This window comes from Larus michahellis, chromosome 16 (genome assembly GCF_964199755.1).
Source record: "Larus michahellis chromosome 16, bLarMic1.1, whole genome shotgun sequence".
Classification (NCBI taxonomy): Eukaryota; Metazoa; Chordata; class Aves; order Charadriiformes; family Laridae; genus Larus; species Larus michahellis.
This window is the reverse complement of record NC_133911.1, coordinates 4,553,177-4,576,045: the sequence shown is the minus strand read 5'-3', so window position 1 is coordinate 4,576,045 and position 22,869 is coordinate 4,553,177. Positions and strand designations below refer to the sequence as shown.

The 22,869-nt window shown below is 50.2% G+C and overlaps 1 protein-coding gene across 2 annotated transcripts in view; it reads left to right on the top strand.

The window, feature by feature from the left end:
• The window catches only part of SAMD11 (sterile alpha motif domain containing 11), a 125,653-nt gene that overhangs the window by 74,897 nt on the left and 27,887 nt on the right, over window positions 1–22,869 (top strand). For both annotated transcript variants that reach the window (XM_074609452.1, XM_074609451.1), the window contains exons 6-7: window positions 12,228–12,320; window positions 18,953–19,117. In XM_074609452.1, coding sequence (XP_074465553.1) covers window positions 12,228–12,320; window positions 18,953–19,117 — 258 coding nt within the window. The remainder of the gene's footprint in view (window positions 1–12,227; window positions 12,321–18,952; window positions 19,118–22,869) is intronic.

Sequence of the window (22,869 nt, the reverse complement as noted above, 5' to 3'; positions counted from 1 at the left end):
TTAACTGGCCGAGGAGATCTATCTCACTGGTTTAGGATTTTACCCATCCGCACCCTCTCATACTGTTCTTCCTTTCTTCTCATCAGGGTTGGCTGTTGACATTATGGTGTCCACAGGCTTTTAAGAGCAGTAAACTTCTGCCACTTCTGCTTTCCCTGCCTCCTCTTTGTGACTGAGAGCGGAGGTGTTTGGCCTTGCAAAATAGAGAGCACTGGTTTCTGTGGTCCCTGGGTAAATGTCCGTTCACCAAATGGTTGTGCAAATTTCAAGTGTTTGTTGTTTCCAACGCAGATTGAAAGGGCAGTAAATTCTTGCGGAGGACCAGAGGGTGTAGTGGAAAGGAAGGGCACTCGCGTCTCTGCCAGCTCTGTTGCTCTTCATCGATCAAAATTATATCCAGCTCCTCTTTTGAAATACAAGTTATGTCTACGCTGGGTCTATATCCAGCTGCTATGTTTAATCTCCTCCTACTTCTCTGGCCAGTGTTGGACCTTTTTCAAATCTATTTATTTGTTTATTTATTTATTTAAACCTGGAGCTAGTTAATCCAGCTGCTGGATTTTGGGCAGAGAGATACTCCCTCTGCAGAGAAGAGCGGGGAGCTGCTTCCCCTGAGCACTGGCAGTCTGCAGGATTGCGTCTGGGGGGAACATATGTAGAGTCTACCTGGAAAAATAGACTTTGGTGATGCCCAGAGCTCCCAGGGCAGTTTACCGAGAAGACGTGAATGGTCTCTCCTCTCTTGACCCCGTGGACTTGATTTTCTGCTGCGTCCTTCCCTGCTGGTGGTGTTCTGCGGTGGAAAATGCTGGAGAATGCTTTTGGTGCTAATTAAATTGCAGTCACGATGGGGCTATAATATGCCAAATGGAGGAAGAAAGGAAAAGTACGTATGATGGGGTCTGCGCTTCCTTAGGAGCGTACAGAGGCAGCCTGCATTGGTGAGATTTAGTAAGAGGCTTAGCAACATCTGCAAAGGTAGAGCAAGTATGCTCAACTGCCTCGGGGGGAGCGCGTGTGTGGGAGGGGAGGGCAGGCGAGGAGCCTAATGAGAATATAAAAGTCGTTTCCAAATGGATCAGATAAAGGCGAGGCAGCAGACAGGGTACAGCACTGGCACTACAGAGGGGCTTACCTTGAGAGCGGATGATGGCACAAGGCGCTTTTAATCTTAATTGAGAGAGAGAGAGACACACACAAGGATGAGCAGAGCCAGGGCTGCTTGACAAAGGCACAGTAGCAAAGCTGCCGGTTTGCACATCAAACACGGATTTAGAGCCCCTTTAAGCAGCTAGCGGTGTGTCTGTAAACAAGTCCAATCCCCTCTATCCAGTTTGGCTAATGCAGTCTGCCGGGGCACGCATGGGGCGGGGAGGACGGAGGAGGCCTTGCGGGGCACCATGGCTGAGAGAGAAAGTACGGCGCCTTCTCCCTTGTTTGCGTGCGTGCTCTGCACGCTGCTTTAGGATTCGAAAAAGCATTTTGCAATAGAGTCCTGGTCCCAAAGCCCTAAATAATTTCTCTCGTGCAAAAATCCTGTTAATTTCTCTTTCTCTCCTCAAATACCCTCTGTTCTGCAGCGCCAGATTTCATGACTTTCCAGTCGCAGTAGGACTGTTTGCATGGATAGAAGTGGAGGGATCAGGCTCGCTCATGCTAGAGGAAGGTGGGTAGATCTTCCTTCTGCCCCTCGTGATTAGAGGGAGTTGTCTTGATACTGTCTGAGAGAGGGCACTTAATGGAGACATGGCAGAATCAGGTCTTGCCCCAAAGTGCAAGCAATTTGCTATGGTTCTGCACGTAACATCTGGGGCTGTGAATGGATTAAAGACGTCTTCCCCAGTGATTAGAGGCTGCTTTGGCTGTGGTGTGGGAAGCAGCAGAAAGCCAGCTTTCCGATGTTGCAGAGCTCCCAGAGAGCTCAGGCGTTTTCTGGGGGTTGTTGGTCAATGTGATGGAGATGACAAACCCTGAGAGCCTTGGCCTCAGAGCAGTGGTGTCCTCAGTGACCAGCGTAGTTGCATGTTAACCTGCAATGATTCCTGTGGAAATTCTGCGTGACAGAGAGAACGTGACATCTGTGTCCCAGGAGGAGTCCCACTTGAGGAGTCCTGCTCCACTGGAGGCCTGGAAGAGCACAGTTCATCTGTGTCTCGCAAACATCTGAAAAGAGGGGTCTCTCTCTTCTCTCTGTGAGTTTATTTGTTCTTCTGTATTAACTCTTCTGTCTCATCTTTCCACTTGGCGCTCTGTTGACTAAGCAAGGGAGAAGGAGAAATTTCAGGAGTGAACTGTAAAGAGGTTCCCATTTAAAAATTGGGCTTGGAATTTTTATTGACAAGGCGACGCTTGTAGCTTGCACACATGGATCTGTAGCTGATCAAACCAGTTGTCTCACTTTCTCTGGGCCCATCCCTGAACTCTGTGTGCCAGCCATGGAGGGCTTCCCAAAGACTTCATTTGGCTTTGCACTGAGACCTAGAGCTTTCATCTGCTAAGGAGGAGTTAATATCGGGGGTGAAAAAGAATTAGGATCAGGGATGTTACCGCTAATGGTTAGAGACAGAATCACAGTGAACGGCTGTTTTCTGAGCATGTGATAATGAGCTAGGATGCAGACATGTTTGCATTTAACAAAGCCAAACAACAACAAAAAAAGCAGAAGCCTGTATTGAACTGCTGCTGCCTTAAATTGAGCAGAAAATCAGCACCAAACGGGCATCTAGGAGTTGTAAGCCCAGCCACCTTTGTTTACGTGTTTTACCATGAAGGACAGTTGTTCACCGAGGCAACATGAAGGTCTAGGCTCTGTCAGTGCCATTCATCCTCTTGGCTTGGATCTGGAGGACTGTCCTTTCTTCGTGCTCTATTTAAGTTCATTTTTATTTCTTCTGGAAAGCCTTGCGGGCTTTATTCTTGGCTTTGTCACTGCAGGAGGAGGAAGAGCCCAGGCAATTTAGTGCCCTGTTCTTGGAGTTCAATAAACCTTGCTCTTGGCAGGGATTTGAAGCCCGCTCCTGGCAGGAGGGTTCTTGTAGGATGGCTCTGCAAACACCTCTGGGAAGGTCAGCAATGTGTTTCAAGGTGTATTTCCTCCCTTGCAGGAAGGGAGTGCCACAGCTGCACAGGACCCACCACGGCAGCGTACATAGCTTGGCCTCCTCCGAGCCCGGCGTGGACGGGGCAGACTGGCCATAGTCAGGACAATGAGTCCATCACCTTCTGGCAGTTGGATCAGCCACCAAACTCATGGCCAGTATGTGTTGCAGCTTTGAAACGGAAATAAACACCGACTTCTTTCTTCCTTTCCTTGCAGCTCTAGGCAGAGCAAGATTATCCTGCTTCCAAAAATAACCTTTCCCCGCCCCCTGCTTCCACCTCCCTTCCAGGTGCCTTACAGGCAGCTCGTAAAGAGCTGAAAACAAATCATCGGTGCGCTGACATCTCACTGATGTTATATATAGAAATCCAGCACAGATTGTAATGTGGCACCTGCCTTGTCCACTCTTGCTTGCTGCTGGGTGGAAGCGCAGGGACGTTGGGTGGCTGCTCCTGACCCTGCCACAAGTCAAGCTGATAGTTCAGAGCCAGGGCTTTGACACTGTTCCTGCTCCGGTGCCTGCGTGTATCTGTCGTCAGGTTGGGATGCTGTGGATTTAGTCCTGCGAAGCCTAGCCGCCTGCTCTTGCTGCACAGCAGAGGTGACGCTGTCTCCCCAAAGCTCCCCGCAGCTGTGTGTCCGGAGGGCTCGCGCTGTGATTAGATGCCTGGGTGGCAGGCACCGAGCTGCTGCTCTGCTCCTTGCTGCTTTCAAGTGATCAGCAGGGTGCCCTACGGCTCCCAGCTTCATGAGGGCTCTGGTGGCAGGCAGGGAGAAGTCCTGCCGAAGAGAAAGGGGTGCAGGGCTGTACGTGTGGGAGGGATGTGTTGGAGGCGACCCACGAGAATGTTGACCCAGCCTTTTGGATTGATAGGCTTGAGAGAAGTCCACCACAAAAATAGACCCGACCAGAATGAACGCTGTGTGTTTAGAGCCCCGGGGCAGGCAAACCTGCCAGGGTAGTGTGTGACAATGCCAACCTTTCCTTGACGCCCTGCCAGCTCAGTCCCTGCCTTACAGCACTGCTCCAACACGTGTACCCTTTGCCAAAACTGGCATGCCCTGGGCTGAGCTCCGGTAAATGGGAAAGAAGACGACAACCATTACTGCAATTTCTGAAAGGTCATGTGTTGTGTGTTTTTTTTTTTTCGCTCCTGCTGTCTCTGCATTACACCGGTAGCGTGGGTTTCCCCACAGGGGCACAGTAAAGACCCTCAACTCCCTTCCCTCTGCTAAGCATGTCTGAGGACTTTCCATGGTTATTAGCCTCTTCAGTGCAAGTCAAGGAGGTGGGTGGGGATTCTCAAGGGTTAAGTTGCATGTATAGGACTGTGGGGAGCAGATTCGTGAATTAAACTGGAATCTGTCCTAATGATGCCCTCTCCCCAGACACAAGCTGGTGGCTTCAGACCCGGTGAGGGGAGCCAGCAGTGCTGCGTGCTTTACATCAGACATGAACAGACTTGGGAGGAGCTGCCTTAGCATGGAGGGCTGGGGGTTGGAAAGATTTTATTAACGATTTGCTGTGAGCAAGAAGAGGGTCAGCTGTCTATGTCATTAATTTTTCAGCTCTGCACAATCTTTTTGTTCCCAATGCCTTTTCTTCTCTTTTCTCTTCTCCCCTTTCCTGCTTTTTTCCTTCCTCCATGCATATCTTTGGTTCTCAAACCCTTTTTCCCCTCCCTTCCTTTTCCATTCTTAATCCCCATCTTGCATATGCGCCCTTCTTCCTTTCCATTTCTCTTCCTCTCTTTAGTTCCCCTCATCCTCCTCCCTCTTCTCCCTTCCCCACCCTCCCTCCATCTCCAAGCTCCTCGGGAAGAAGACAATTTGAAGGCTTTCCGCTCTGCTCTCAGCTGAGAGGCTCCTTCCCTCAAGCCAATCAATGGCAGCCTTTCAGCCCCTGTGGGGCTTGGCAAACATTAGATCAATAAGTTATTAGCACCATTCTGTCAGCTGTAATGTGGAGATTGATCGGGGCCGGGGCTCCTGCATGCTGCCTGGCACTTCCCCAGCCTGATAAAGATGACAGATTAAGGGAATAAGAAAAAGGAATTAAGGAGTCTGGCTGTCAAAGCTGTCACGGGCTGGAGGAGCGCTGTTTTTTTCAGGGGCTGAATGAGTGCAATCGGACATTTAAATGGTGCTAAGGGTACAGCACCACCAGCAGCTCTGTTGGAAATCACTATCTTCAGCATTCACTTTTCTAAAGAAATGCTGGGAGGGTTGTAGAAAGAGCAGCCGGAGGAGGAGGAGTAGCTGTCCTGGGCGCAGGAGGCCGTACCGGGTTGCTGGCACAGGCCACACGCAGGAGATGCAGCCCCTGGGAGTCCCCAGGGAAACAGCGAGTGCTGTCCCTGCCGCGTTGCCGTGCCCACCTTTGGGCAGGGTTGGGTGTTGTGTGGCATTCCCCAGCACCGAGGGAGCTTTCCGTGTCAGAGGAAGGATGCCAGTTTTCCTAGCTTTTTATCACAGAGATATAAATTGAGGCCAAATGACCTTTGCACAAGAGGTTTGTGGTTCCTCAAGAAAAACCTGATCCTTACTGGAACCGTGCTTAAGTCTTCTGACATGACACGCTTCCCCCTTCTCTCCTGTCTTACCCACTAGAACGTGCTCCTTTTTAGAGCTAGAAAGTGAGTCTCCAAAAGGCCTGGACTTCCAGCCCACCGTCCCAGCCTCATTCTTTAAATCTCTTCTGGAAGAGAGCGGGGATTCACAAGTTTCCAATTGCTAAAAAGCCTCTCTGCAGCACATAAAATTAATTCAGATCTCTCTCTTAAGTGCAGTATATCCTCTCCATGAGTGTTTTTCATACTATGAATATTTACCACCTTTCTGTGGCTTGGTGCATGCTGTAAAAATGAATTTTGTGAGACTCGGGGAGACAAGGGGATGTTAGTGCACCTTCGCTAATAAACAGCCTCATTCCAGACAGACAGGAGGACGGCTCCAGCATCACCTGCACCTCCCCCTGTTTCACTCCTTGGGAACTGAAATATTGGACGGTCCTTTTAGGAGCTTAGCTCCAGCTAGGCAAATGGCGTGAGCACGAGGAGGTGGGATGTAGCAGGATACTGTTTGTGTGGTAGGAGGAAAGGCAGATGGCCAAGTGGTTAGAGCTGAGATAGGGTAGGCAGACTCCTTCTCAAGCCTAGGCAAGGATGGTTGATATGTTACACATTGGGAATCCTTCTACTCGAGAATTGAGTCTTGTTGCGTGCTCCCACAGCTTTCATGTATGCCGTGATTAACTCGCATTTAGGAAGGGGTTGGTGACACCAGGCCTACCTTTGGGGTGCTAATTTCTATGTAATGCATTGAGATCAGTGAGTGATGGTCACTGACTTGCCTGTTGGAGTCCTCTGCTATTGAGAGAAGTGACTGCACAACCGCTCTGCCAAAGTTAAGTTCTCTCAAAGTGAGCAGGAACGAAAACCCTTTAATTATTCAATATTGCATTCCCCTTGCTTTGTAGTAGGAGACCATTAGTGCGTCCCATTCCTCCCTCCCCTTTGTTTCCTTTTATCTTCCTGTTCCCAAGAGCTTCTTGTCACAGGGAACTTGAAGTGTGGTGCTTAGGGAACGTTTGCAGACCTTGGTCAAGCCTAGGGACAGTCCTGAGCCAGGAGTGCCCAGCTCGCTCTGCTGGTTTTACTGTTTGTACTATTAAGACTGGTACAGCAGCTAGCAAAAGGATGCGTCCTGCCCTGGAGAGCTTGCAATCTAAATCTAAATGACAACCAACAAATAGATATAGATGTGGAGACATAAAGGAACAACGAGACAACCCAGTGCAATAGCTAAGGTTTGAAACCTGCTGCCTGCCGTGTCCCTGAAGCCATTAAGCCAACCTGCTGGGAGGAGGATGCTACCTTTATTTTGCAGCTGTTTTGACATCCCCTTTGCCGAGAGCCAGCGATATTTGCCCTTCCCTTGCTAGAACTAACCCTGCCCCATGAGCTGGCATGCACTTACATTGTTGTTCTAGGATCCCAACTCCAGAAGCCCACTGCTTCCCTTCCCCCAGCTTCCCCAATAACTTTTTTTTTTTCCATTCTCATTGCCCTCAGTTAAATTATGGCCCGTTATTCCCATGACCTTGTGCTTCACTCTCCCTTTGTTCCATTGATTCCTGCTGGCAACGGATGGGGCCGATGTGCAGCCAGATTCCATGCTGCGGCGCGCAGCCTACTGCGTGGCCCCTCGTCCGCCAGCCTTTGTTGAGAGCGGCTCTGGGCCCGCTGGGACCCGGTAAACTGGTGCTGCGGCTCACAAAGGCACAAGCCTATCACTGGGGAAGTAAGTCTCCGGGGTCCCCGCAAACCTGGCACATTCGGCACAGGAACAGAGCGAGCGACAGGGCTGGAGCACCAGAGTTGTTGGAGGAGAGCAGCTCCTCTGGTGGCAGCCTTGTTTCAGCCGAGGGAAAGGGGAGACCTGAATAACCTGAGATGCTGCCAAGACATTTCAGACTGGTCAGTGGGAATTGTCATCTCCAGGGTTTTAAGTTTGATGGGGGAGAGTTAAGAGCAAGGGAGAATGTTTTCCTCCTCTTAAAGTAATGTGAAAAGAGGTGAAAAAAGGACTCTCTTCTCAGTAGATGTTGGCTATCTGAGCCTGGGTGGTTTCCCATGTAAGTTGGCTCAGTTCTCTGTTTACTCAGGACTTCTGGGTCCAAGAAGCTTTCAGAGCAAAACCAATGATACGGATGGGGAGCGTGAGATAGGTCTCGATCTCTTCCCGTTGTGTCTGTAGCATAACACAGTGCAGAGAAACTTGGTGCGGTTCCTCAGCTGTAATTGGGACTCGCTCTGTAGTCCATCCATCTGGCAACGCTGTGAGGGCAAAAATTTTGTGACCATCTCATATTTGTCATTTCCCTTCTCCAGGTGAAACCCTGTGCTCAGTCGTTGAGACATGGGCTCAGGTCTCACCCTGCCGTTGGTGCAATGTGTGTCCTTGGTGTATCTTCTCTGCTGCGGATTCCCATGTAAAGAGTGGAGATAAAGTCCTTCTCTCTTTGGAGAAACCTAGGGATAGGTTTTCTAATCTTCCCAGCTGACTTAGGCTCCCAAGTCCTCGCCTCAAAGCTGATAAAGAGGCTTGGGATTCTTAGACGTGTTGGTGAACATGACTGTTAAGTCGCCCAGCTCTGCTGAGTGCTGGGAGGCTGAGGATTAGAGGCAGCGCAGGGGTGCAAAGCACTGTTACTCCCAGGTGACATTTCCACCCATGGTCTCTAATCAGCGTGTCTCAAGTCCAAAGAGGGCTGTGATTAGATAAAACCCCCATTGCCCTGGTTCGACACAAGCTCGTTTTATGGTGTCATACCCACATCCTTTCTCTTCATGGTTGCAAGGCCATCGGGTGATACTTCTGTACGGGGCAGAAGTGCTGTCCTCTTCCAGCTGACCTACTTTCCTGGCCGGTCTCTATTCATTCACTGTAGAATTGTAGCAGGTGAGTGCTGAACTTTCTCTTCCCATGAAAGAGGGGGAAAAATCCACTTTGATTTCTAGATCTTGGGGGAAAATACTCGATTTTGTTTCCAAAAACCTCCCTGGATCACTTTCTGTACTGCCTTGTCGAGCTAGCAGGAGCCTTGAATGTAACGCAGGATCGGGGACCTGCATGGGAGAGCTGGGGGCGGTGGGGGGTGCTCGGGGCTGTGTTGCATTGGTGGCAGTAGGTGATCAGTATGCTTGGGGCTTCCTCTAGCACTCCGTACTGGTATTATTGCCCGGCCTAGCTTCATAACATTACAGTTCTACTGATAATGTCTTTCATTTTCAGCTTTAATATTAAAAAACTGCCCTGATTTGGCTTCCTCTCAACTGAAATGCTTTGTAGAAGGCAGGAGAGAGGAGGCAAAAGCAGGGATTTGGGGAAAAAAAAAAAGAAAAACAAAAAACAAAAAGACACACCTCCCCCCCGCCCCCAACTATCCCTCCACGCCTGTCCTAAGGTGGAGTGTTGCCTTTTGCAGGTGCACGGGCTGAGCAAACAGCTGGCTTTTGGCTTTCTGGCCAGTGAGTTGCAGCGTGCTCTAAATGCACAGCCTGCCTCTGGGAGGGTGCTAAGACATCCAGAAGTTACACTGTCAGCTCGTTTGCAAAACATAGTGGGTTTTGCTGCTGCTGCAAAGTCAGGGAGAGCTTGGACTATGGGTGCTCCCATCCCAGTGCCTTCAGCCACTGTCCTGGTTCTTTGTGGGTGAGTGCGAAGAGCGGCTGGATGAACGGCATGTGGGCGTAAACGGATGAATTTAGACTATAGGGTCCTGTAAAAGGGTGCATGTTTATGGGTGTAAGTGGTATGCCAAAGCTGCGTGTATGGTTTAAGTTGCAGAGAGGAAAGGATGGGTGCTGTACCACAAACACATTGCCATTGAGGTTGCACCCCAGGATCTGTGAGTTTAGCGGTTAACTCATGAAAACGTGGCCTGCCTCTTCCCTGCTTTGCAGCTGAGAAAGCCGAGAGGGGGGTATGACTTCCTATAGCACTGCACTAGAATTTGAAAGATGGGTGCTCAGTGTTGTGCTCTCCTACTGACTCAGTAAAGTCATATCTTTGTGCCTCCATACTGGCTACCAATGAAGATTATTCCCTTTTCCTCGCTGACTGTGTATCTTGTTGATTTAGTCCCTGCACTAGGGGCAGAGGCAGTCTCTGACATGTCCCAGGACTTTGCCTTACACAAAGGAAAGAAAAAAAAAAAATGGAAAATTTTCATTCTGTGGTCTGACTGACTGTGATAAAAACTGCTGGGGGGCAACCCAAATACAAAGTCAGTGTGTGGGATTTGGTGCTTTGGTACAGTGTGAACCTGAGATGCTGGAAGGAAAATGCTGCGGATCATCCTAGAGATTAATACACTCGTGTGGGATCTCTCTGGAGGGCCAAGTTCAATTCTCAACTGAAGGACATCTGGGACCTTTCCCGGTGGCATGCCGGCGGTGGCAGCTGCCAGCTCACTCACGTGTGTGCCAAGAAGTGGGTGTTTTGGGGACAGGTGGGGCATGGGTCTGATGGAGTTGGTGCCGCTTTAGAGTTCCTGCATGATCTTGGTCTTCCCCTGCACAAGTGCAGCCGGTTGGGAGGGAGATGGGCCTCGCAACCTGTCCTGGTGACGTGTCTGGGAATAGCAGGGCATGGTGCGAGTCGGAGCCAGCGTCTGCCGGCAGATGGGCGCCTGGGGGTGGGAGTGGAACAGCGAGAGAGAAGGAGCGACGGGAGAGTAATGAGGTGCCTTGGCAGAGTTGTGAAATCAAGGAATCTTTTACTGCTCATATTCTAACTGCTGTCACATGTAACTGGTGCTTCTGTCACCAGTTCTTCCATGGAGTCTTCTGCCTGAAGTACATCAGGACGAGCCCTGTTGGGGTTTGCTGCCTCCTGCCCAGGCTGGGAGGGGCGAGAGGAGCAACGGGACTTTGTTGTTTCAAAGCCACAAATCCCGGATGAGAACACTTCTGAGGAGGATATATGATCTTGGCCTCCGGCGCTGAGGGTTTGCAGCATCAGACTTAACGTTTCCAGGAAAATCGACATGAAGAATGAAGAGTTCCGTGGGGAGGGAGCTTGTGACTCTATTTGTGCTGTGTGGCCAGGTACTTCCTAGCTTTGGTGCTGGCTTGGCAAGATGAGACTGTGGCTTTGGAGAAGTTATTTAATGGGTAAACTGAGGCAGGAGGATTGATAAAATTCAAACTGTATTGAAAGGCTGACTCAACACCTGGGATGTGAAGTGCTGAGAAAAGCAAAGTGCTGTCAAAGGCTGAATCTGTCCTTTCCCATCTGCTTTCCAGTTACCACTCTTTTGTTGTATTTGCTTTGCTTTTGGTTCTGGATGGTTGTCTCTGAGCGCCGGTTGTGTTAACAGGCTGGGTGACAGGGTCATGGCAAGATGAGACGGGAGGCAGCTTGTGCTCTTTAAAACCTTGAAATGCCACTTGTAACTTTGCGGAGTTCCAGAATCGCTCTTTGGCTAACGGCGCTGCCTGGCAGGCTCTGCCCGCGGCACCGCTCAGCCCCTGGCAGCCGCGCATCCCTGCTCCGCATCCCCTGAGAAATACAGTGCCAAGGCAGGAACCTGGGCTGGCGTAGCTGAATTCAAAGTAACGTGGAGTCGTTCTGAGTGTGAGGGACAGTTGCTTGGCTTAAAAAGTCCCCCGGAACATAAATAATTTTGTTGTTCTTATAAATAGCACCAAGGGGGTTTGTAACCTTTCTCAAGCAACACACTGCAAATTGCAGGGGCTTTGCACGCGTGTCGGCTCACAGGCAAACGCAACGCACACTCGCTGGAATATGCTGCTTGTTTGTGAGATATTTTTTTTGTTTGTTTTAAGATGCTGCATCTTTAACAAGCCCTTGATAGATGAGAATTTGATGCTTGCAGTGACAAACAGTCTCTTCCTTCCTGCCCATATGCAACATCATGCTTTCAGTTTCCCCAGCGTTATTATGGGAGGATATTGATTTTAAATCTGTTCGGGGACGCTGTAATTCTATATTAGATATTTTGTGTTGGTTTGTAGGGCTGCAGTAATGCAAAAGGCTTGAGTGTTTCCGTACAACCTAGAGGGGGAAGATTGCTAAGGACCTTGAGGTTTTGAAGGAGGAGGGGGGGGAGAAGGGGGGGGAGAGATTGAGAGAGAGAGAGAGAGAGAGAGAGATACTGTGGTAGGAAGATTCAGAGATCTGTTGTGCTTTTTTTGTGTGTGTTGTTTTTTTCCTCCCCTTTCTCTCCCCCAGTTGCTTTGCATCAGGGCATGAAAGGAGTGGAAACACCAGGGGGACAAAAGGCAACAGAACAAATGATGAAACTCAGTAAGGAAATCAACTGGATTCAGAATTTATAGCTTTAAAACGTTGCATTGATCAGTGTGTGAATAGTCATTATGTGCTTTTGGACTGCGTGATTAGGAAAGCAGATCAAGGCTCTCAAGATGATGATTTTTCTTACTTTCATTTTTTTTTTTTCCCCTCTGCTTGTGATATATGTGTGTGTGTCTGTGTGTGTGTGAGAGAGAGGAGCAAAATACCAAAGTCTCTCTGGTTGCTTCTGCAAAGAGGAAAGTACAACCTTATCTGATACTCAGGTTTCTCATCTCTCTTCTAGATGAAATTTTAGGCAAGAGAAGAGTATGTTCTCCCAACAGCAGCAGTGAGTGTCCTTTAGAAAGCAAGAAAGCCAGAAGTGAGTCCCCAAAGGGTAAGTGCTGCTTCTCCCTCCCCCATCCCTTTCCCCTTTCTTCTCCTTTCTTAAGAGTGGAACTTAATTGAAATTAAGGAGGGAGGGAAGGGAGGGTTGCAGGAGGCTGTGGTGTGGGAGCTGGGAGTATCCGGCACCGAGGGTGCATGCAGGATGCTACCAGTGTGCTGTGCTTTCTTTATCTAATCGGAGGGAAGCTCGCAGTGCGAGAAAGGGGTTGCCGCTTGATTAGAATAATTGTTTTATGATTAAAAAAGCAAGCTGCAGCTTTGGAGGTGGATTTTCGGGGCGTTTCTACTTTTCGGGCAGAATGTCTTGATTACATGTTTAATATAAAAGATACACAGAGGCTTATCATGCTGGCATCTGTTCCTTTAAAGGGAAAAAAAGAAGCCTAGCGGGGAGAATAGGGCTGCCTAGTTCTTTCTTATGCATTTATGGCACTGTTCCTATAGAGATGGAATCTGCAGAAGGCTTCTCTTTTTAGGGATTTATTTTTTTTTTTAATCTCCTGATTTGTCCTATGGTTCTTTCCTATAAACGGGATTTTTAAACTTTCTTTACAACTGGCAAAGTGCAGCGGGTAATGGAGCCTGCAGTTAATGAGTTTGTCTCGAGGTTGTGTAAATGAGGTTTTGCAGGCCGTTCACTTAAAGGCTTTGTTGTTAAGTTCAAACCAATTAGCTGTCAGTAATACCCATCTCGATCACTCTGCTTAACCTGCACTCTTTTGCCACTAAAAAAAAATAATAAATAAAAAGCAGACTAGCTGTCTGAAGCTGGATCCTGTTCCATAGGTTTGGAGTCCGGCAGCTGAGACTCTTGAAGGTGTATATTCTCAATAACCAATCCAGGGAATCTACAAGGAGACTTTTTGCAGCAGTTTGTCCCGAAGCCTTCTTAAACTACACACCTTATGTTATACTATATAAAGATATATTGTAGGGACCTGTACTGCATGCTGATTTCGCATAATGTTCCTCTATGTTGTCTCTTCTTGACTCCTTGTCGCCAAATTATGATCTGAAAGGCAGCATGCTCTGAGAGGATGTTGAATGCTAGTGTCACTTAATCTAATATTGCTAACACTACCTAAGCACATACTAAATCTTTTCTTTCATGTAACCCTTGCCTGCCTCTTAACTCTTTAATACAAGTAGAAGTGCCTTAGCTTTTTACTGGGCTTTTCTGAAAGGTCTAAGGAGGAACCCTATACACCGCTACTCTTTGCCTGTTTTCCCCCATTTTTTTCATCTGCCCTATTCCTGTTATCACTGAAACGTTTCTAGTAGATGCGCAGGTAAGTTCCAGCAGGCTGCTTCTATAGGTTCTGAAATGCATTTGTTATATAGGGGCGTGAGACTCCTGTAACACACTAGATACACCTGCACTCCTCTTTGCTGTTTCTGCCGAGTCTCTATCCGTTGTAATTCCAAGACAGTGCATGCTTAGGAACTGAATCCAGGTAACAGCAACCTATGTGGCCTCCCTGAGAATGGGCTAAACTTTAACCAAGCCATCTTTGGATTTCTCCTAATAAACTGGCTGAACTTGCACAAATCGATGATTTTGCCATGGGACCAGCAGGGTCAAACGATCCCATTCCATTTCTTTCCTCTGGCCTTCCCACCTTTTTTCTCTACTTGAGTGGGGCGAGTGCCGTGTGAGGCAGATAAACAGCCCTTGACGTTGCAGTATGCGCTCGGGACCTAAATCCTGCTCCTTAACTCTGAATAACTCAGGGATTCTCCCAGCCCATTAGGAGAGGTGTTCCTGGCAAGCCCTGAATAAAAGCAGCCTTTGGTTTTCTACTCCCACTTTTTCCTCAGAAAGCCTTCCCAGCCCTTTACAATTGCGTGAGATGGAATGGAAATTCTGAGCTGGGCCTTTTACCTGTTTTTTATTATATTAGATCACTGGGGACCCCCTGTTCTCTCCAGCGCTGTGGCAGGCATTTTAAGCCTAGGCTGTGCTGCTGGTAGAATACCATCGGAATAGTGAGGGGCTGAGCTGGGGCAGAGACTTGTGTGCTTTTGGGGCCTTTATTCACCCACCCCATTATGAGAAGAGGGGCAAAGGAGGGGCTCTAGCCAGTGTTTGTGTGTCTTAAACCCCGAACAGCGAGAGCACCTTGCAGCTGAGAACTCCCAGGAGACTTCCCATCCTGCAGCCAGGCAGCGTTCCGGCGGCGTGGGTACCACGGAGGGCCAGGAGGGAAACGTTCCCTGTGTTTCCCAGCTCTGTGCTAAGGAGATGGTTGGAAACAGAAGGATCTGCGTTACGTGACAAGCCGTTTTCAAACAGGAGGGACCCTAGTGGCTAGTTACCTGGAATTTGGGAACTACTGCTGTCGAGTAGTGCTGTAAAGTGTGGGATTGCGCTGGAGCCCCAAGCTTGGCTGGGACCCAGGTGCTGTGAGTGCAGGTTGTGAATGAGGAGTGGGAAGGAAGGGAAACAAGGGCCACCAACTGGAGTTTTGTAGCCCGTGTGGCCCCACGCTCTCCTCCAGCAGCAGCCAGGTAGGCAGCGTCTCCCTGGATGCACCCGTCCTTTTTCTCCATCTGGGTGGAGTGCCTTGTGTGGGTGCTGGTCCTCCACCTTTTGTGCTCTGCCGTGGTGCTGTACAGCTCCAAGTGGGGACTGTCCCCCTCTCCACGACGTGCCGGCCCTGCCCTGGATGCAGCTCTGGCTGCATTGTCTCCAAAACAGCTTTTTGAAGAGGAGAAGTGACCCCGTGCCCGCGGCACATCTCGTGCCGCCGTGGCTGCGTCTGACAAGGCAAGGAGAACAGAGGCAGCCGAGTAAATCACTCCTCCTCTCTGACTGAGTGAAAAAACACCTGTAGGGCTGGAAACCCTTCCAGCGGGGAAGCAGTAACCTTCCCTTCCCCCCTCCCCAGCGCTCGCAGTGTGCGCACCAGAGATCAAAAGAGAGCCCTATCTCAGTGGAAACAGGGCCGCGCCAGCACTGCTGTCAAACAGAGCAGAACGTTCTCGCGTCTAATATGGAAATGCGAGCATATCAGAGGCTCGGAGCGAGGGCTGTGCTGGCAGGTCACGGAGGAAGCTTTCTCCCCGGGAGACAATTCCCCAAGTAAAACCCTCACTCCCGCGGCAGCAGCGTGTCTGGCGATCTGCTTCTGCGATACCTCGAGACGTGAAATAGAACCGAATGATTGCAAAAAGAGAAAATCATTAAGAGCGTTTTGATTCCGATTTGAACGGCTGAAAAATAAATCTGGTAGAAGCCTCATCATTTGGGAAGATTTGACACTAGGCTGGACTAAGTGCTGGAAAACACACGTAGGGAACAATATTGCACTCGCCTCCTGGGGTGGGCTGATGACCTCATACGCTGCTCCTAATGTCATTCTCTTTTCTTTGCTATTGTAGATCATTTAAAACAAAACAAAATCTTACTGCGTCTTTGGTTAATGAAGTACACCAGAACTGGAATTGGACTACAGCTGAGCAGTTCAGATCCAGCCTCTGTCAATTTGTTCCCGTTCTTCTGGGGGGAGAGGGGATCCATCTGTTGATTGTTTTGGCAGCCCGCTTGCCCATGAAAATGGAGAAACAATGTTTGGCCCCGTTCTCGCTAGCAACTTCGCTGCCCCCCAAAGCCATACTGCTGAACATGGTGGGAGTGGGCACGGGCCCTCTCTGCCCCGGCAGGTGGCAGCTCAGGCAGCAAAGACCCTCACGCTGCTGACGTAGACCTGGCTTTGAACCTGGGGTGAGATGCTGTTGCAGCAGGTCCTTGAGCTTTTACTGTGGGTCAGTAGAGGAGCTTCATCCCGTCATGGGTTTGTTGTAGCAGGAGAGGAGACGGACAAGCTGGGTGCTCCTTTGGGATCACTTGGGGAGGACAAGCCTTACAAAAGCTTGGTGAAAAGGTTGTGCAGCAATGACACGTCCTTCAGGCTGAGCGGAAAGCCAGCGTCTTCCAAGAGCCGGAATTCCCCGTGGCTGCTGCCATCGGGACCCTGTGGTGTTGGTGGCGGGTGGGAGAGGTGGGCTCCCCTTGGCTCGGGCGAACAGGGAGCCATGCTGGAGATGCCAGGGCCCAACAGATGCCTCCCTTGGCTGTGCCTTCCCGGTGACCGTGCCAGAGTCCATTTCACACCTGGCGGCTGGAAGAGATTTGGCGAGATCAGTCTCCCGCATTACCCCCTGGTAATGACAAAAGCAGACAGCAAAGCTTCAGCAGAGCTGGAATTAGCACTGGCTGAGTCATGTGAAATCTTCCAAGTTCTAAGTGTGGAAATCCAGCCTTTCCCTGGACTCCTCCTTCCTCTTAGCCTCCCCTTGCCTCCCCCTCCTCTTTGCACCTGAAATCTGCTCTGCGGCTGATCGGATAGAGTTTATGGTAATTAAGTGTTATTAAATCCCCTCCCCCCCTCTCTTTTTTCTCTAATGACACAGCTGTGGGGGGAAAAAAAAAAAATCGGTGTTTTTCTAAATCAGGTCTGTGGCGTGCGGCTTTGCTCCTTAGACCTTTGGTTAAGAGCATCAGAAGGGAACTGAAGCGGTTGGTGCACTTCTGTGTTCCTGGGGGAGGTAGCAAGAGAGTGGAGGAGGATGTGGGAATCTGGTCTGCGGAGTGACCTGGTGGGAAGGGGACGTGGAAGGGAATTTGGCCCCCCACACCCCTGCTCCTTCCACTGGTGTCTTGCGGGTTTGGGTACTGGAGGTAGGGAGGGGGAGGGAGCAGGCATGGCGTGGCCATCAGCTTGTGCCACCTCCCTCTTTCGGGTCTAGTTTCTAAGTGCGGTGCGGATGTTCGGGGTGGGGAGCCAGCTCCTTGCTGGCTTGAAGCAGGCCAAGAACCTGTGATCTGCACAGGAAGCCTGTGGTCCCCGAGATGCAGATACGTGTCACTGGGGTAGAGATGAGTGGTTGCAGATACAGCCACAAATTGCTGTGCTCATTGAGAATCCTTGCTGAGCCCCGTGGCTGACCTGAGTTGGAGGGGACTGAAGTCATTTCCCTTTTGCAGAGGAAGAGTATCTTGGGAGCCAGTGATGCAACCTGTTTTTATTGAAACTTTGTGCAGCTCAAACTCTCTATTATTATTATTATTATTATTATTATTATTATTATTATTAGGCCCTCCTGTGTTTTGGGGAGGAGGCGATTTCATTATGACACGTAAAGGTTGCATCCCCAAAATCTGAGCCCCTGTACCCTCGGTTGTGTAATGCGTTTGGTGGCAGACAGCACTCGCCACGCACGGGCTCTCGTTCTGGCCGAGGCAGAAGTGAACCAGTCCCTGAGCTCCTGTGGCAGGGCCAGGTTTTACAAGTACTCTGTCTCTTCGACTGTTTCTGTTTGCCACAAGCTCTCTTTTCTGATAGCAAGCTTAGGGGCCTTTCTCTCACCTGAGAGAGATCCACAGCTCTTTTCCCAACAAGATGACCTGTGTTTTCATCACAGCGCTGGTGCTGTGTCTGTGCTCAGAGCCACCACCTTGAATTTGGAGCCAGTCTAGCAGCAGAGTCACCTGCCATGAGCCCTGAGGGACTCCGTCTGCCAAATGAGGTGGATGAAGGAGCGGGAATCTGGGGCACACGGTAGGGTGGGCTTGTCATTCACTGAACGCAGCGGTGGTCTGGTGACTGCAGCGTGGGGGGAGCCCTTCCCGCTCCCTCCCTTCCCTTCTGCCTGTTGAGGTTGTTACTGGGAGTTCCTCTCCCAGTAATGAAAAGGTTTTGCCTGTGGGGAAGATCCAAGATAAAATCCACCGCCAAGGCGGAGAACGGTAATTACTCTTGAGTTCTGCTTACAGTAAACACAAAGCCTCGGTGGTTTTATCTCCCTGATTGTCAGACTGGGGTTCCGACTGCCCAGGGAGCAGGCAGGGCCTTCCTCAAAGCGCCTCCCTCCTGGGCTCTGCAGCCATTCCGGGAAGATGGAGATGGAGGCGTGTTGGGGGTAATTTTAACGGCCTCAGGGTGCTTAGCCATACGTACAGATCTGAAAGAACCTGCTTTCGTGACTTGCCTCCAAGAGCTGGGCAGGTGGACTGTCATCGCTGTCTGTTGCACGGTTGTCGGCATCACCTACATCGGGTGCTTGGACATCTCTCACATCGTTGTGTCCTTGCGGGGGTTCAGGAGGTGGGGGAGAGAGGTGCATGTCTCATCAGGTAGTAGTTGAAAAAAAGAACTCACGTTCCCTGAGATGGAAGGGTGAGAACTCAGTGGACTCTTTCATCCTGCGTGTCCTCTTTGCCACCTTGCGGGTAGAGAGCCTACGGGTAATTTTGTGTTACAATAATGTAAGGCTTGTTGCTTTCGAGGGCTGGGGGGCAGTTGTTTATGAGTTTTTTGGGTGCTGCAGCAATTGAAGCCGTAGACTTTTCTCTATATAAGCATGCCCATGTTTGGAGGTTTAGCAAGTTGTAGGGGTGTCTTGACCGCATGCAGTGATTCATCTCGGAGCACCAGGTCAGCTCCATTTGGCAGCTCGGTACATCGAGTTCAGTGGGTACGCTACAGAGCTGTGGGAAATTGTGTTAATATCCCTCTTACACCCCCCCCCCTTTCTCTTTCTTTTGCACTATCCCCATACTTATGTGATTTTCCACTGTATTTCTCTCTGGAAAAAAGACCAAATCTTTCTGCTCTTCAGAAAACTCCCACACGCCTCTGCTTGAGGACTCGGTGACTCAGATGACCCCGGAGGAGCACTATAGACGCATGATGTCGGCACTGAATGAACATGGCACGTTTGAAGAGCAGCAGCAACAACGTCTCTACCAGCTGGCCAACAGCATGGCTGTGCCCAGCCATGGAGGTACAGGCTCTTGCAAATGGGAGGGGAAGGGGCTCGCTTTGCTGTTCCGTATAAGTCTCATAAGGTGTTCCTAAGCCCTGCGTGCGCGTGAGGAGGATTTATGGGCTGCAACATTCCGTGTTTATCATACAATGAATACAGGTGGTGCTAAAGAGCATCCTACAGACCGTTTCTCTGTGGTGGCATCTACCCTGAGCCATCTCTAAATGCTAATACCTTCTGTAGCTGTCCGGGGGAGCTATGCGTTTGTTTGCTGGAATAGATTAGCTGCAACATCACTACTGTATATTTTGCAGTGGCGGTGAGGGGGTTCCTTTTCTTCCATTTGTTTCAAGAGATCGCGTCAGTTTGAATATTCAGAATCTGTGGTGGAGGTCTTCTTTGGGTCATAGTGTGGAGCAAGGGGAATGAGTGTTGGCATAATGCAGGGGGGTGTGAGATGTAGGCAGTGCCAGATACTCCTGCCATTTAGTGATGAGGTCTGAAACAGCCAGATGATGTTGCAGGATTTAGTTAAGCGTCGATGGTGCTCAGTTTAGAATGTTTGTGCAATAGTTGCTACTCACAGACATAGCATAAATTGGTGTTAAAGACCTTTCACCTTAATGAGAATTAGATGTCTTATGATTTTACGGACAACTGAAGTACGCAGATGAAGCTAAGCTGCAGTGAAGACAGCTTAGCAGGCAAATGCTGAAGTCCGTGGGACAGGTTCATCCATGGTATCGTCTATTGAAAGCAATTATGTTTGCATCACCAAGGACTGATCCGGTCCTTCACTAGCCACTGAGAAATTGTCCCCAGACCTTCCCAGGATGGTGTGGTCCTCTGAGGTTGAGCTGGGCACTAGGGGTAGCTGAGGGACCCTGGCCCTTCTTTATTTAAGGCCTGTTGTGGCACTGCAGGCTGTGCCTCTGTACCTGCCTATCTGCCGTTTCCAGGCTTTAACAGCCCAGGAGTATTTCTGCACCGATACCTGTGTTCAAGGGAAGATGCCGCCATTCTGCTCTTCAACATTCTGCTCTTTAAAAGGCGGCTGGCGTAACAGTTACGCAAAGAGGGGAAAACCCAAAACCTGTTCCCAAAGCAGCCTCCTCGTTCACAGATACCATTGTCCAATGCTGCTGCCTTGTCCTGGGGCTGGAGTGCTGTCCTGAGGGGATAAGGGTCCTGCAGTACCAGGATCTAATGGGTCCCGTAGGAACTGAAGGATTGCTGGTAGGTTTTGCCGGGGTTGCGGAGGAAGCTGGCTAAGTCCCGCTCGGCCTAAAGGGGGCACCAGGCAGTTACGAGCCCCACGCTGGGAACCCGTGGCAGAGCGCGGGAGCCACCAGCATCCCTCCCCAGGCTGAAGGCTCCCCAGCCCACAGGGACATTTCACCTTCCCTGGTGCTGGCCCGGCTTTGGTCCAGAGAAAAAATGTCACCCGAGTCCTCTGCTGCAGGAGCGAGGGGTGAGGGAGGTAACTCAGCTCTCTGGATCAGGCAAAGGCAGGGAGACGGAAGAGGTGATGCTGCTCCAGTCTGGGAAACGGAGGGTTGAAGCCTCGCAGAAAAGCAGTGCTGTGCAGGAATCTGTCGCCCCCGTGCTGCTCCCTGCCCAAGGCGGGGAGGGACGACACGTACCTGCCCAGGTGATCCAGGGAAGGAACGCAAGGAACGTTGGCGAAGCATCCGGCGAGAGCTGGAGGAGAATCTCTGGTCTAGAGTGTAAATCCCCAGGGCTCCTTGTTAGGTTAATGAAGAGGCTGTCTTCTTTTCCACTCTGTTTGATTTGATTGGCTTCTCTGGGGGCAAGACGGCAATTCCTTTTGCTGTGGAGTAAGGATTTGCTTATCAGCAAAGGCATGGCACAAACCTGTGCAGAGGCACACCGCAGTGAACATGGCACGTGCTTCTGAGTGTGGTGTTCAGCTGCCCCAGATGTTTGCAGAGATGCAGAGCTCGGGCAAGCGTGTTACGTAGGAACGGGGCAAAGCCACACGCCATCGGGCTGGGGTTTGTACACATGATGTGCAACAAACACAAGCACGGCACGTGAGAGGATGGTATATAACATGCATCATGCATAAAAGGGTAACACATGCTGACACGCAAATGCTGAATATTCAACCATGACATGCAGGTCTGGGTAGAGCATGTTGAATACAGCAGAGCGTGTACTTGGCACAAAACGTGTTACGTGTGCCGGTATCGTAACAGACAGCCGCGAAGGACCACTTAACCTGGGCACTGGATGGCGGCTGGACGTGCGGAACATGTACATCCAGGCAGAGCGTGTGCTGCGGAGCAGCTGGTATCACCCCCTTCTTCCCCCATGTAGGGAGCAAAGTAGCTCATTACATTAAAAGCCTGACGTATTTTTCTACGATTATGATTAAATTGTCTCCTCGGCATTTGTTAGGGGAGGGGTCACGCTGAGGTTTTGGGGTGGGCAGGGGGAGAAAAGGAGCCTGCACAGACAGACTCTCTCGTGGAACATTGACAAGACAAAACTTCGTGTATTTTGGATTGTCTCCACACCACAGGGCTCTGGTCGGGCTATAAATTATTAGTGCCAGTACAAAGCGCAGTTTATCTGCAGGCTCACATGGAGGCACCAATAACATTAATAATTTAAAAAATGTTAATAATTTAGAAATCTTTTTTTTTTAATTGCTTTTCAGCCCCCCCCCCCCCCTCCTCCGCCCCCGTTCTCCCAGTGGCATTCATCCCACATTCTGAATTCAGTCTGTCTCGGTGCCTGGAACCTCCATCCGCCAGCGTCCCACTGTCAATCAATCTGATTTCCCAACTGTCAGAGTGCAGGATCGTAAATAACAGATCCTCGGGGGGGGCTGTGCGAGGGGGTAGGGGCACAAGGGGAGGGAAGGAGGGAGAGAAGGAGAGGGGTGTGCGTGCGGGGGGGGGTTGTTGCGGTCATTCAGGATCAATGCGGCTTCTGGAATTGGCGGCATGCCCGACTTCTAAATTACAGGCGCTGTGGCAATAAGGAGTGACCTGGGTTTTTCAGATAATTAATTTATAAACATTGGAGGTGCACGGTCCCTGGCTCGGAGAATTCTCTAGGCTTTTTATGTGATCCGATGGGGTTTGTTGTTTCACTATTTCCTATGTACTTTTGCAGTTGGAAATTGTACGTCATTTTAATGTTTGTCCCCCCAGTTGGGGGTGTGGGGACAGGGATTTTGTGTACATTAATCTGGCTAGAAGCATTCAGGTACCAATGCCCTCCTTATTGCCAGCAAAAATAGCAGCTGTGTCAGCATTTCCACCCCAGCTTGCAATCCCACCACCGGGCTTCAGCCCTGACCATCACCAAAATATTTGATGAAGTGATTGGTGGGGCTCAAGCTGGGCTGGGCACATCAAGCTGGGCTGGGCACATCTTGGGGCACATAGGGATGGCTGGGATTTCTAGAACCAAAGGAAAACGGCATGGTGATGTAAAGAAAGGCAAGGAGATGGGGAGTGTATCGTTACCAGGGTCATGCAGCACTCTTATATTAACCTGGCTTTACGAATCAGTTGTGGGGAGAGGGCTAATAGGCTGCTGGCTGTGGAGTGCTTTGAAATCTCAATATGCGAGTTGATGCTGAGCAGGGTGTGTTCATTAAGATAAATCTTCTCTCCTCCTCTCCCCAGCTGTATTTTGGTTTCCTTTTGCAGGGCGGTACAGTTGGTGCAGGAAGGAGGTTTTCTCTCAGCGCGCATCTGCGTGTGTGTGTTTCCTGGGTGTCGTGTGAATGGCAG